Source organism: Theobroma cacao, chromosome 5 (genome assembly GCF_000208745.1).
Source record: "Theobroma cacao cultivar B97-61/B2 chromosome 5, Criollo_cocoa_genome_V2, whole genome shotgun sequence".
Lineage (NCBI taxonomy): Eukaryota > Viridiplantae > Streptophyta > Magnoliopsida > Malvales > Malvaceae > Theobroma > Theobroma cacao.
The window spans coordinates 2,669,056-2,680,570 of record NC_030854.1 but is presented as its reverse complement, the minus strand read 5'-3'; the positions used below and the strand labels follow the sequence as shown (position 1 = coordinate 2,680,570).

Sequence of the window (11,515 nt, the reverse complement as noted above, 5' to 3'; positions counted from 1 at the left end):
GAAAAAGGAGAGAAAAAAAAAGTTTTAATTCAAAGATTGAAATACAAATTATTAACAAATTAATGTGATTATGAAACCTAATTAACTGTTAGATTAAAAAATTGACAATGTGAAAGTTCTTCTTCTTCTCTTTTTGACTTTTCGGAATGCACTCAGCCAAGCATTTCTTGTACCCTTCTTGACTGGAATCCTGCGAGAAACCATTTAAAATTATACATGTTTTAATAACTTAATCTCCATGGGAGATTAAGAAAATGAATGGAATCTAAACCTATTGATTTCTACCACTCCTTCTCCTTTGGGATTTTTTTTTTCTTTTTAGAAAATGAAATTGCTCTTTGTGTAATGGAAATATGACGTGCTGACAGATACACCTCTCTCATCAAAACAAAGTCTTGCATTTTGAATTTTCTTTCCCTCAAATTAATTATGATAAAGCCATGAGGTTTTATTTGTTAGTACACTTGTTTGGAAATTGTGGAATTGGCTTTCAACAGTGTCATGGAAGGAAACCAACGTTTCATCAGATTTTAGTGTGAACATAAGAAAAGGAAGAAACCAATGCCATTTACTTGTAGTTTCCCACCGAAGTCTTGCCTTGTTCAGTCATAACATTGAACATATTAATATTGTATTGGACTAGAAAAAAAACAATTCAAGTCGCAGGAAACCATGGCCGCTGGATACACATCTCCTAGCTCTCTTGAGCACACGCCAACATGGGCTCTTGCCACTGTTTGCTTTGTTTTCATCTCCATTTCCATTGCCCTGGAACACTCCATCCATCTCCTTACCAACGTGAGTGAGTTCAGATTTTTTCTTCTTTTTTGAGATATAATCCTCATATTCTAACATGATGAGCCATTGCAGTGGTTAAAGAGGCGTCGAAAAGCTGCCTTGAATGATGCTGTGGAGAAGCTGAAATCGGGTGCAAATATAAATTGATTACCTCCTTGCTATAACTTGAAATCCTGATTCATGTGTAACATATACTAACCTATTTGGTTCATCTGATTACTTGTTTGCAGAGTTGATGCTTTTGGGATTCATGTCACTTCTATTGGCAGTAACTCAATCGCGAATTTCTCATATATGTATACCCGCAAAGATGGCAGATATCATGCTTCCATGTAGCAAGCAAGTTAAGTCCAAGATCACAAAAGTGCAAGCCTATGATCAGAATTTTGAGAGTGAAACTTCAGGGAGGAGATTCTCATCAGTGAGTGCCCTCAAAGATGATATTCTATGGCAAATACATAGGCAACTAGCTGATGATGATCAAGCTACAACTAAGTCTGGTGCAGCTGATATTCCTTACTGTTCTGAAGTAAGTAATTTGAATACTAGTATAGTATCTTCTTTTCTCTCTTTTTGGTTCCCTCAATTGGTTGCTTGTACCTATAATTGTTGATGTTTGGGCTTTTTGATGGCTTGAAATTTGTAGGGAAAGGTTTCCTTAGTGACAAGTAAGGGCTTACAACAGCTACATAAATTCATTTTTGTTCTAGCAGTTATGCAGATTGTACACAGTGTTGTCACCATGGTTTTGGGGAGGGCAAAGGTAAATCATCCTAGACATTATACATACAAAATCAGTTTTGTTGCTTCATTGCAACTTCACCAGACTTTACATGTATTCACTAATTAATTTGATAAATTTTAAATAGGTTGACGTTTGATATATTGTTTTAATTATAATTACATCTTATTTTCAAATTGAAAATCTCTTTTTTTTTTTCTCGAATATGTAAAAAATAAAAAAGAGATTTTTGTCTTTTTCATATTTTTCACTCTTGGTTTTCATGGTAAACGTAGATGAGGCGGTGGAAAGCATGGGAGAAGGAAACTAAAACAACAGAGTACCAAGTCGCTAATGGTAAGCTAAGAACATTCTTAAACCTTAAGTCATCTAACTAATCATTTTTCAGACATAGTTTTTTTACACTGAGTTCCACCAAATAAACAATGAATAACACCCAAACACATAGTTATTTTTATCTATTGTTTGCTTGAATGCACTGAAGTCAACAATTGCATTTAGTATTGAGTGAATGTGACTCATTTCTTTCTAGCTAACATGTTTCATGAGTGCGCATGGGAAATCTGCTTTTATTTTATTTTATTTTGTCTATAAACCCTTCTGTGAGTTTCTCAAGGGAGCAAGGTTCACATTAAGGTAAAAGCCTTAAACTAGTAAAATAATTAACAATTTGGGAGCCTTATTGATTTGACTTCCCATTAAGCATTTTGCCTTGCATGCAACTCCACTCCACTACAAAACAGGCTGAAAGTCCTCTTAGCCAATTTGCCTAAAGTGTAGACTTATGGCCCTTCTCTTCATTGTTCAAATGTCAAGCCTTAACTAGTAACAACAGTCGAATCTAAGACTTCTCACCAATGAATCTGTTAGATCCCATTAGTTTTTATGAAGGAACAATAGAAAAATATCAAGCAGATGTAGACAAACTGGTTTGGTTTGGGAAAAAGCACAGCAGAGAAGAATAGAGAAGTAGCAGACCGACTAGAAATTCTAGTCTAAAAAGGGGGTTGCTGATAAAATTTAGCTGCTAGACTTTGATTTTTCAGAAATGACTTTAAAGCTTGACATTCGAAAGTACCAGCTTTGTGGACCATGAGATTCTGACAAAGTGTGAAAGACCTGCAATTGCAGAGTATATGGTCCATCTTCAAAACCTCATTTTCTTACTTGTTGGACCAGTTCACATGTTCTATGGGTCAAGTTATAGGAAGTGGCCCTGTATTTTAATACTTACGACTTTGAACAATAATTGCGAATGCACGGTACTGCCAAGAATTGAATTTTTACACCAGCAATAAAAACAAGAAATGAAAGATAATCTAAGACTTGAGAATTGGGAATGTAGAATTTTTATACAAAACAGTTTTTCTTGGGATGGAATTATTGGTCCTGAAACAGAGGTATAAGACTGTAATTCGTTCTCAGCATCCAGTATTTTCTGCTTCCTGCTGCAATGGCCTATGTCTTGGTGAGACGAAACTGGTAAAATGGTATTACTATTAGGAGCGGTCTCTTGGTCACCTTGTTGCATATCTTGCCCAGTCATGTTCAAATGTGCCGATGCTACTAACGAGAAACTAAACTGGTTGGTTCGGTTAGAACATAGGAAAACCTTGCCAAAAAAAAAAGGCAAACAACTTGAATCACTCAAATGGAACCCCCAAGATCGAAAGAGACGCTACCCATTTGTTTACCTCGGCCTGGACATTAAAATCTAGACAAGTTGGGATTATACACACCGGTGGCATAAACCCACAACCATCCACGAGCCAAATCTACATAGCTTGGGCAAAAGAAAGGGTTTACAGGAAAGGGAGAAAGAGAGGCATTAGCATGAGAAGAAAGAAGAGGAAAGAGAATGTTTTGGTGTAATAAGAGTACAGGCAGAAAAGGAGAGGCAAAAGCGAACGATGAAGAAAGGGAGGCGGAACGACGCAGAAGTGGAGGCATATCAGGTTTGAGAGAAAGTAAGGGGAGGAAAGAAAAAAGGTAAAAAAAAAAAACTGCCTGCTAACAAAGCTCTCCACCTATAACCATACACATCCTAAAATTTTAACAGGGTATCAGAAAAGACAGTCCTCACATAAGTTTAGTTGGACACATAAACATAACAAACAAGGCTCTCCAGTTTTCCCTTATGACTCATTGGTTTAAGGTTGGATGTATAGTTCGTATAGTTGATACCAACTTGGTGGAATTGGATTGAACTTGAGAAATAGATGATGAACTCTAACCTGTTTCCCTGTTTTTCTTTTTTTTTTTTCAAGTGTAAGAGATTAAAAGATTTTGGGCTGTTGTCTTTTTCTCTCACAATTCTCCTGTTCACTAGATCCTGAGAGGTTCAGATTTACAAGACAAACAACATTCGGAAGACGACACGTTTCTACTTGCACAGAAACATCAATTCAGCTCTGGATTGTGAGTGGCCATTCTATTTCTCTAAACTATTAACGTTTTCCGATGAAACAGTACAATATATTGCGGTTGCGTTTCTATTAATAAATTGCTCTGGATGGTTGTCAATTGGAGCAGAAATGTTTCTTCAGACAGTTCTTTAATTCAGTAGCCAAAGTTGATTTTATGACCTTGAGGCATGGCTTCATCTCGGTAAACAAGCTACTTTTTCCAAATATGGAGATTGATTATGGTATATATAGCATAAGAAATGCTTTCCTTAATACTTAAATCGATATATTGTTCCATGAACCTTTCAGGCTCACTTGTCAGGGAGGTATAGTAATTTCGATTTCCAGAAGTACATAGAGCGATCCTTAGATGAAGATTTCAAGATTGTGGTCAGCATCAGGTTCTTGAATCTATAAATCTAATCTTCTTGAATCCTGATGCGCCAACACATAAATATTTCAGGACTTATCCTGAAAATTATATTTAATCTTCTTTGGCAATTTCTGAACTATCAGCTAATATACATGAAACTCTGTCTCTTTGCCAGCCCTCTTATGTGGTTCGTTGTTGTTATCCTGATGCTTGTTGACGTGCACGGTAAGTGTTTTGTTTTCTTTGTCTCCCTTTATATAGTTATGTCTTGATCTTCTGGTTTTTTGAATCAATCAGGCTGGCACGCATATCTTTGGTTATCTTATGTTCCCCTCCTGGTAAGTGTAAAAAGTTGCATCTCTGTAATTTTCTTGTGGTCCAAGTTACTGATCACTTCTAGTCTTCACAAATTCTTTCTTGATTTATAGGTAGTGTTAACTGTGGGAACCAAACTTGAGGTCATTGTTGCACGAATGGCTCTTCAAATCAACAATCAAAACAGAGTGATCAGGGGAACCCCTCTAGTTCAACCAAAAGATGAACTGTTCTGGTTTGGACGGCCGCAATTTGTTCTTACTCTTCTACATTTCGCGTTATTTACGGTAACTTTGCTTAATAGAATGTAATAGGAAAATGAAACAAGTGAACCTGTTTACCTGAAAACTCTTTGAATTTGAACTAACTGATGCTTGTTTTTCAGAACGCCTTTGAGGTTGCCTTCTTCATTTGGGTACTGGTTAGTAAATCCAACCTTACTCTGCCCTTCCTCTTTAAATGTTAAAATTTTATCTTGCAGAGTGTGCAACTTATAGTTCTGTTTTCAACTGTCATCTCTTTTTCTTCATTCTCAGATCCTATTTGGTTTTGATTCTTGCTACCATGAGCACACCGCAATCACTGCCACAAGGATTGTATTAGCGTAAGAATTACTTTGTTTCTAACTATTTGAGGATCTAAAACTTTGCAATTGATTAACTTCGAAGATCTTCATTTTCTTGATATCCTTAGGATCGTAGTTCAAGTCCTTTGCAGCTATATTACACTTCCTCTATATGCACTTGTGACACAGGTGAAGGTCCGCTGAAAACTATGTCTTCCAGTTCTGAGACTCACCATTAGTAATATAACACGGCTATTATTAATCTTGTTTGCATGCAGATGGGTTCAGAATTTAAGAGTAAGGCATTAGAGGATCAAACGACCAAAATCATCAAGCAATGGCATGCCGATGTGAGGGATAGAAGGAAGAGACAAGAACTTCTACAATCTCCTCACCCTTCTATGTCAACAGAATGGAGCCCAAGAAGGGGTAGTCCAGCCGAATTCGCTTCTCTCCCACGAGCAGGCCATTCATTGACTGAAAGCATTCACTTATCTAACAGAGGGGGAATCACTGAAGAACAAGACAAAATAGTGAAAGTAGAAGCAGGTTGCTCTCGTGGTCCATCTCAGCCAGTCATACTAGACAGGCCAATGCTGAGGAAAGGGTAGATTGGAGAGCAAATGAAGCCATACCACTGGCAAGAGGGAGATCAGTTTTATCTAAAAGGTTTTTCTGATGCCCTGATCTATGTCAATCGTAAACAGGCACACATCGGTCACTTAAAAGGGGTTTGCATTTGCCAGTTTCTGGTTTATAGTTTAATGACAAAGTTTGCATGGATTGATTGTGTAATATTGAGCCCCCTACTGCCTGAATTCGCTGTAAATCTGTAATATACTTTTCAGGATGATACAACATAAGACAGGACCAAAAATAAAATGGCACTAGAACAAACTTGTATCGACTTGTTGGATTCTTACCATAGTTTCAAAACTTAAAAGAGTTGGAATAAGCAGGTATCTACTAGATATTTCTTGAAAGAATCTGCAGTGGACCATCTGTGTCTCACATTTTCTCTCACGGGGTTTGGCCTGATTGAAGCTTCAATTAAATCACATTAATTTGAAGTTTTTGAAGGTTTTATGAGAGCATAGAGGGGGAGATAAAAGATTAAAAACTTTACTTCATGTATGATTAAGACAATAGCACCATCAATGTTTTCTCCATTATAAACAAGGATTGTGAGAGTTTATGCCACCTGCTTGTTCTAGATTGGTTTTGGACCACTTTGGGGGTCCACTATTAGTCTATTATGGCATCCTGTGGTTGGATATGACCCTGAAATTGAGTTAAATGAATGCAACAAATAGTATCCACATCAAGTATGGGACCAAGGGCCATTAACCTAGTAAAAGACGTGGAGTTGGAGGAATCCAGGTTCACGACCACATCCTCCATTGTCCAAGGTTCCACCACTTAACTTTCTATATTCCTCTGCTTTTACTTATTCTTTCACCACCGCAGACCCTCCCCTCATTAATGATGCTGATAACTACTCAGATTTTCCCTTCAAATAACCTCTCTCCCGCTCTATATCTCTCCGCCCCCCCCCCCCCCTCCCCCCCAACCACACACACACACTCTCTCTCTCTCCATGGCCGACAACCTCTCCTTATGTCTCATGGGAGCCATGGATCGTCTTTGGTTTCACCAAATTATTCTGTTCCCAGAACCCTTTTCACTATACTTCCCAAAAACCCTCAAACCAGTACAGCAGCCCAACTCAGAATCTACTACTACGTCTACAAGCCCATCATCAAGCCTCTCTTTATCATCTCTTCCAGAAGACATCCCAACGGTTGTGTCTTCTCCCCCTGACCAACAAAACTCAGCAATTTCATCTCCATCAACTCCACCGGTAATAAAAACATAAACACCCATGCTCCTCGACAATCTTCAAATATATGTCTCCAAGTTCAGGCTCTTACCAAGTTTTTTTTTTTTTTTTGCTTTGTTCATTTTGTTATTGTTTCTATGGTGACAAATTATAGGATGATTCTAAAAGTGAGGAAGAAGGAGTGAAGAAAAGACCAACAAGAGCGAGTCTTAGCTGTAGTAGAAGTCGTTCACATTCTTCATCACCATCAACCCAAAAAGGTTGGAAGAATCACAGACACTCAACTTCATGTTCACCTGGGGGTAAACTGCAAAAATCCATGAGTTGTAGGAGCTTGAAAGATTTGGAACTAGAAGAAGTAAAAGGTTTCATGGATCTTGGTTTTATATTCAAGAAAGAAAACTTAAATGCAAGAATGATTAGTGTTGTCCCAGGCTTGCTCAGACTTGGATTTCTCAAAACTAAACAGAAAACTGAACTGAATCTTGCTGCTGATGAACTACCTAAAGATGATGATATTGAACCAGAGGAGACCGGTGTTGTTAGACCATATTTATCAGAGACTTGGCTGATTAAAAGACCTGATTCTCCATTGCTGAATCTAAGGGTACCAAGGGTCTATGCCGCTGCTGATATGAAGAAACATCTCAAGTTTTGGGCTAGGACTGTTGCATCTGTGGCTCAGCAGGAATGCTAAATGTAAAATCTTGTCAAATTTTCCATAGAAAAGAGCCTGTCAAATCCAGCAAACAACTACTACATAGCTGCAACAGTAAAAAAAAAAGAGAGTTTGTAATGAGATAGTATACTATAAATAAACAATGAGCCAAATGCTCTTTCTGTCAGCTATTTTAACTACTTCTGATTAAGCTAAATGAAGAAGTAGGATCTTCTTCTCTTGTTATACTAAGTCATCCGAATTGCTGAAGAGATAAGGCAACAAAAAGGAAGATGATCAGGACGGTCCTACCATGTTCTGGATTGAGATAAATTAACAAAAAGATAGCTTCTAATAGCAGCCAAGAGCCCCATTACACTGTTTCCATCCTTCGTTTTTGTCTTCACTTGATTTGAGAGCTGCATTATTCATGTGTTGTTTCTTTGTTTGTTTTTAAGTGAGATGTTGCTGTCATGTTCTCCATGCCCATACATTTTAGATCATGGTTTTCTTATGAGGCCAGGTCTTTTTATGTACATCACATTAAGTTTAATCAGGATCAAAATCACATGCTGTAACATATCAAATCAGGGGACAAAAGGATAGCTTTTCACGAATTCCTATCCTTATTTGTCCTACATTCTTACTTTGCCATGTTCCTAATCATTTTACACTTGGCTGGGGCAGCTTTAAACATGTCGTCCCACGCTAGCTAAGAAAACAATTGAGTACTCTGTGGACTGCAGATTATACCATGGGAATGTTTTTTTTTTTTTTCTTTTTTCTGGGTTATTTTGGGAAGATGAAAGAATTATTTGCCCTCTACAAACCACTCTCGGAGAGGACAACATGCCTACTTTATACTTCCTTCAAAGTTCAAACTATCTCACCTTTGTTTGTTTGTTATCCTTTTTAACAAAAAAACTGTTGGGGATGGATGCAAAGGTAATTGTGCAAATGATACATGAGGGACATAAAGGCTCTTCCCAGATTCGATATTTGTTGGTTTCTATCCATAACTACTTGAGTGGCATCTCTTATCGAATTTCACACATTCATAGAAAAAGAAACCAAGCTGTTGACTATCTCCCCAATCAGGAGCATACATACCAGAATCTGCATGTATTTTCACAAGTTGAAGATGAGCTTAAAGGAATGATTAGGTTAGATAAAACTAATTTATCTTATATTCGTTTTAAATAAATGTAGAGGAGTAATACTCCTAATTTATTTCTGCTCTATTTATTATATTGATAATCTAAACTCTTGTAATATGGAGCGTTGAAATTTAATGTTTGCATTTAAAAATATGCATATAAAATGAAACCTTCCTTTCTAGGTACTTTTCCACATTCTTTTCCATCTTATGTAATTATGGAAGTTCGGTTTATGTCTCCTCCCTAACGTATTTAATCCTTTTGATTATTAATAAAATATTTATAGGGTAATTGGGTCCTGCATGAATTTTCAGCATAAAATAAAAATTGTTGGCGAGGGAGGAGGGGTTGCTTGGGTGTGAACTCAAAGCCTACATGCCTCACAAACGATCCTGGTGCCAGGCCAAGTAGTGGAAGGCCTCATCTTTGTTTCTCTGAATCTATGTGTTGAACGTTTTTAATAAGAATAAGTTAATAGTTGAATTAAAGTGGACTAAAGATCAAATTGGATAATGGTTTGGTTTTTCAAGTCTTGATTGTTAATTAACTATTAACTATATCTATACAAACAAATAGTTATTGTGTGTAGAAAACAGATATTTAATTGTCTTTAAATGGAATTCTTTAGTGAATTGGTTTAGTAAATGTAAAACATAATCAACATTAATTTTCATTGTATTTTCGAAATTTATTGTCTATAAATGTTTTACACATTATTAAAGAGATAAATCATACACATCTTGAAATCATTGTACTATTCATTTTTATTTTAATCCTATGTTCTAACACTATGATCATGTTGGAGGATATATAGAAAATGGGGTTATTAAATGAGCCCCCAACAATAAGCAATACTGACATATTTCAACTAAATAGTAAAGTGATTGAACTTGCAATCCAAGCGTAGTCTCATTATTGTTATTTCTCTTTGCACAGATTGAAATTAACTCTTGAAACATTTTATTAATTGTCAGACATACTCAAACGCAGAAACAAAACTAAAAAATATGACAAATTGCTCAAAGGTTTCGACAGAAAAAGAGAAATGGGCCAAGGTCTAAAGAACCGTTGCAGTGAAGAAGAACGAATAGATTCAGGAAGAGTAGAATGAAAGGGAGCAATGGGCCGAGGTCTAACAAAACTCATGAAACAGCCCTCAGTATATAGAATGGAACCCAAATTATAATTGGGTTTAACCACTACAGGCCCAAGAAGCCATAGGCTAATCTAAAGTATAATGAATCCTACCTACATATCTTCCCTATACTTGACATCTGTCCTTGGTATTTCAACATATTTGGAGGGCGTTTTTGACTTCCTCACCTAGCTTCTTCCGTCCATGTTGTTAAAAAAGAGTTGAAACGGGAGAGGAGGAGAGCTTGGATCAACCAGAATTTTTTTCTTGGTATTTATTTGTCACACTTGGATTTGTCATTTTTTAATTCTAAGGAACATTGTTGAGTTTTCACTCCCATTTCGTTTTTTTTTTCTTTTCTTTTTTTGTTCTTTTGCCTTCCACAACTGTCGCTTATGGCATTTTTGTTCTCTTTCCCACTTCATGATTCTAAGCTACATAAGCTCTTTACCCTCAACACCTGTATTTGGAATTTCATGATATTTAAAGGGTATTTTGAACCTTTTCTCTTTCTCTCCTTCTCTTTTCACCCATTCGCCTCTTATTAAGCCACACCTGGGTTTATCATTTTTTAATTCTGAGGAACATTGTTGAGTTTTCACTCTCATCATTTGCCACTTCATTCCGGTGCTATTAGCCGTGTGAATATGGTTTACTATGCCAGTGCTTTGTACACGTGGGTGACATGCAAGGATAATTGTTGATGTGGAATTCAAATTGAGATGAGGATGTCGAATATTAGGTAATTTTTTTTACCTTTTTGTCTTTTTTTTCAGTGCAGTGTTTGTCTCTTATTTTTATTTCTTACTTTATTTGCTTTATTTTTTTGTTTTTGTTCTTTACTTTTTCTTCTCTTTGTCTACTTCGGTTTTTCCGCAACATGTGAAAAGTAACTTACACTATCTTGCTTGTGGTCTTATTTTTTAAGCTTTCACATTTGGAAGGGTAGCTGTTCAGAAAGGTGTATAATTATAGCTTTCGAAGGTAATGTAGTTGAATTATACATTATTGTGCTTGAATTTGGAACATTATTGTGCTTTTAATTGTGTAAATATTACATGTTGTTGACTGCAGTTGTATCAATTATTTTCAGCATGAACTTTTGGTTTGTCTTTATATATAATGACTGATATCCTAAGTTAAATTGTGTTCTTTGCTGTTTACCTTGTATCTTCTTTAACTCTTTAAAGTGTAGTTACTGTTTGTTATTCCTTTAACATGGGTGGAGGCTGTTTTCTGTTTCAGGCCCGGTAGTATTTGTTAATCCACGATTTATGGAAGATTAAAAAAATCGTGGGCTATTTAGTGAGTAGTCACAGCAAAGTTAAGCAGCTCAAAAGAGCGGTTCTTTTGGTATAATAGCTGATTATGTAATAAAACCCGAACCAAGAATTGCAAGCGTGTTTGTTTGGTCCTGAAAATGACTGAAATCTATATCAGTATATATAGGTAGTTCTTGCCCCTGCCCCTGCAGTATTTCTAACCTTATTTTTTATGAATAAACATTGAGCAGTATTCAGCATTTTT

The 11,515-nt window shown here is 36.4% G+C and overlaps 1 protein-coding gene across 2 annotated transcripts; it reads left to right on the top strand.

Moving 5' to 3' along the window:
* On the top strand, nt 544-7,883 carry LOC18597924 (MLO-like protein 3). 2 transcript variants are annotated; one of them, XM_018121945.1, is made up of 16 exons: nt 622-798; nt 871-928; nt 1,029-1,327; nt 1,445-1,561; nt 1,816-1,876; nt 3,870-3,958; nt 4,073-4,147; nt 4,255-4,346; nt 4,494-4,543; nt 4,616-4,656; nt 4,747-4,920; nt 5,019-5,054; nt 5,170-5,237; nt 5,327-5,387; nt 5,477-7,059; nt 7,193-7,883. In XM_018121945.1, exons 1-15 carry the CDS (start codon nt 673-675, stop codon nt 5,807-5,809), a joined length of 1,680 nt encoding a protein of 559 aa, XP_017977434.1. In that variant the 5' UTR covers nt 622-672; the 3' UTR covers nt 5,810-7,059; nt 7,193-7,883. The 2 variants fall into 2 exon arrangements, with proteins under 2 accessions (XP_017977435.1, XP_017977434.1); XM_018121946.1 differs by lacking the exons at nt 5,327-5,387; nt 7,193-7,883 and having other exon boundaries at nt 544-798; nt 5,477-5,606.